General features: G+C 41.7%; 1 protein-coding gene across 1 annotated transcript in view; it reads left to right on the top strand.

The window, feature by feature from the left end:
- The window catches only part of LOC106534066 (formin-like protein 13), a gene marked incomplete at its 5' end in the record, with an annotated part of 107,239 nt that overhangs the window by 77,730 nt on the left and 27,907 nt on the right, over positions 1-1,602 (top strand). Inside the window, 1 exon segment of the mRNA XM_014030576.1 lies at positions 727-879. Coding sequence (XP_013886030.1) covers positions 727-879 — 153 coding nt within the window.

Genomic DNA, 1,602 nt, shown 5'->3' with positions numbered 1-1,602 from the left:
GTGTGTGTGTGTGTGTGTGTGTGTGTGTGTGTGTGTGTGTGTGTGTGTGAAAACAAGACTAAAGAATATTGCATTTTGTTTTGTTGGACTTATTTCTGTTTGATGCAGGCTGAACTGGTTTTCCTCAGCAGTGCAGATGGTCCTGAGCAGAGCCAGTTTGTGTGATAAAGCTGGATGTCTGCTTCCTCCTTGGTTTAATTGAGGCTGTCCCACTTGTCGGCTSGGGGAGGTTTATTCCTAAAACAGCAACATATGGTGGGATTGTTGTTGCTGGCTGGCATGAAGCTCATTTGGAAAAGATAACTATTTCAAATARAGCAATTCCCCAAAGCACCAACTCCTCTTTCCTCCAGTAGACATTTGATAAAACCTAAAATCCCACTTTGGTGCTTCTCCAGCCTGGTTTTAATCCATATTCAACAGGATCTGCTCAGAGATGGTAGAACGTGGAGGCTGTGTGATATTCTGCAGGGATATCTGCAGATATCCCTTGCTCTATCCCTTCAATTGTGTYTCTGTTGTTGACACAATTGCATAACAAATATTGCTAAAAACCTTTTTTAACAGAATATTTATTATTCACTGTTTGAGGTCAAACGAGGTGCTGTTTCTGTTTTCAGCTTAAAAATATGAAATTGTTTTGTTGCTGTTGACATGAAGGAGTTCCTGTGAGGTTGAATAACACAAGAAAATGACTTTGCTTTGTGTTTTCTGTTTGTCTTCCAGCTGATTAATCAGAAAATCCGACTGTGCCAGCAGCTCTACAACTGCAGGTCATTTGTTTCCGTGCTGGAGTACCTCCTCGCTATCGGCAATTACCTCAATGAGAACGCCGGGAAGGAAAAGGCCAAGGGATTCCGCCTCTCGTCCTTAACCAAAGTACGCTCCCACCACTGTCGCCTCACCTTTGATTGAGTTTCGCCTCCAGCCTAATAAGATACTCATTGGCATCCACAGCAGCCTCTGAGCAGCTCACAGTTTTCACTCAGGTCTGTGACCATGAACTGACGGACACAGGGTGAATTCAGCTGTGAAAAAATGCYGCCACAAGAGGTTCAGAGCCTTGAAGAGTCCTTATTAAAACACTGTCAGATCCTGGAAGTTTACCTCAAACAGAAAAAGATACAAAGTCTGAGCTGAGATTGATGTTTGTGGGATATTTTCTTCAGGTTAATTTTAGATTTCATCTATTGCTGGGTTGCAGTCATGTGACCTGGATGACAGGTGAAATTCAGATGGGGCACAGGACGTGATTTGCTCCGGTTCAAAACAGTGAAATGATCACAGCGAGTACTCTAATGCTCTAAATGGGCCTGCACAGACGAGATATTTTGGAAAAAAAAACACGTACATTTAGGATCTGATCCATATTGTCTTAAAGGGCCAATATTATGTGTTTCTCAGGCATATATTTAAATACTATACCATAATAAATTATCTATGTCACCTTTAGTTGTTATTAAAATGCTGTTTTTAAGTTCAAATAGAAAATAAACTTATCTTCTCATCACTTCCTCTTCTAAACACCTTGAAATTGGCCTCTGTCTCTTTGAGAACCACCTTCTGCTTCTGTCCCGTGCATTTCAGTGTGCGGGGGTGGGG

The sequence above is a fragment of the Austrofundulus limnaeus genome, unplaced genomic scaffold (genome assembly GCF_001266775.1).
Source record: "Austrofundulus limnaeus strain Quisiro unplaced genomic scaffold, Austrofundulus_limnaeus-1.0 Scaffold1083, whole genome shotgun sequence".
Taxonomy (NCBI): domain Eukaryota; kingdom Metazoa; phylum Chordata; class Actinopteri; order Cyprinodontiformes; family Rivulidae; genus Austrofundulus; species Austrofundulus limnaeus.
This window is presented reverse-complemented; position numbering and strand designations above follow the sequence as displayed.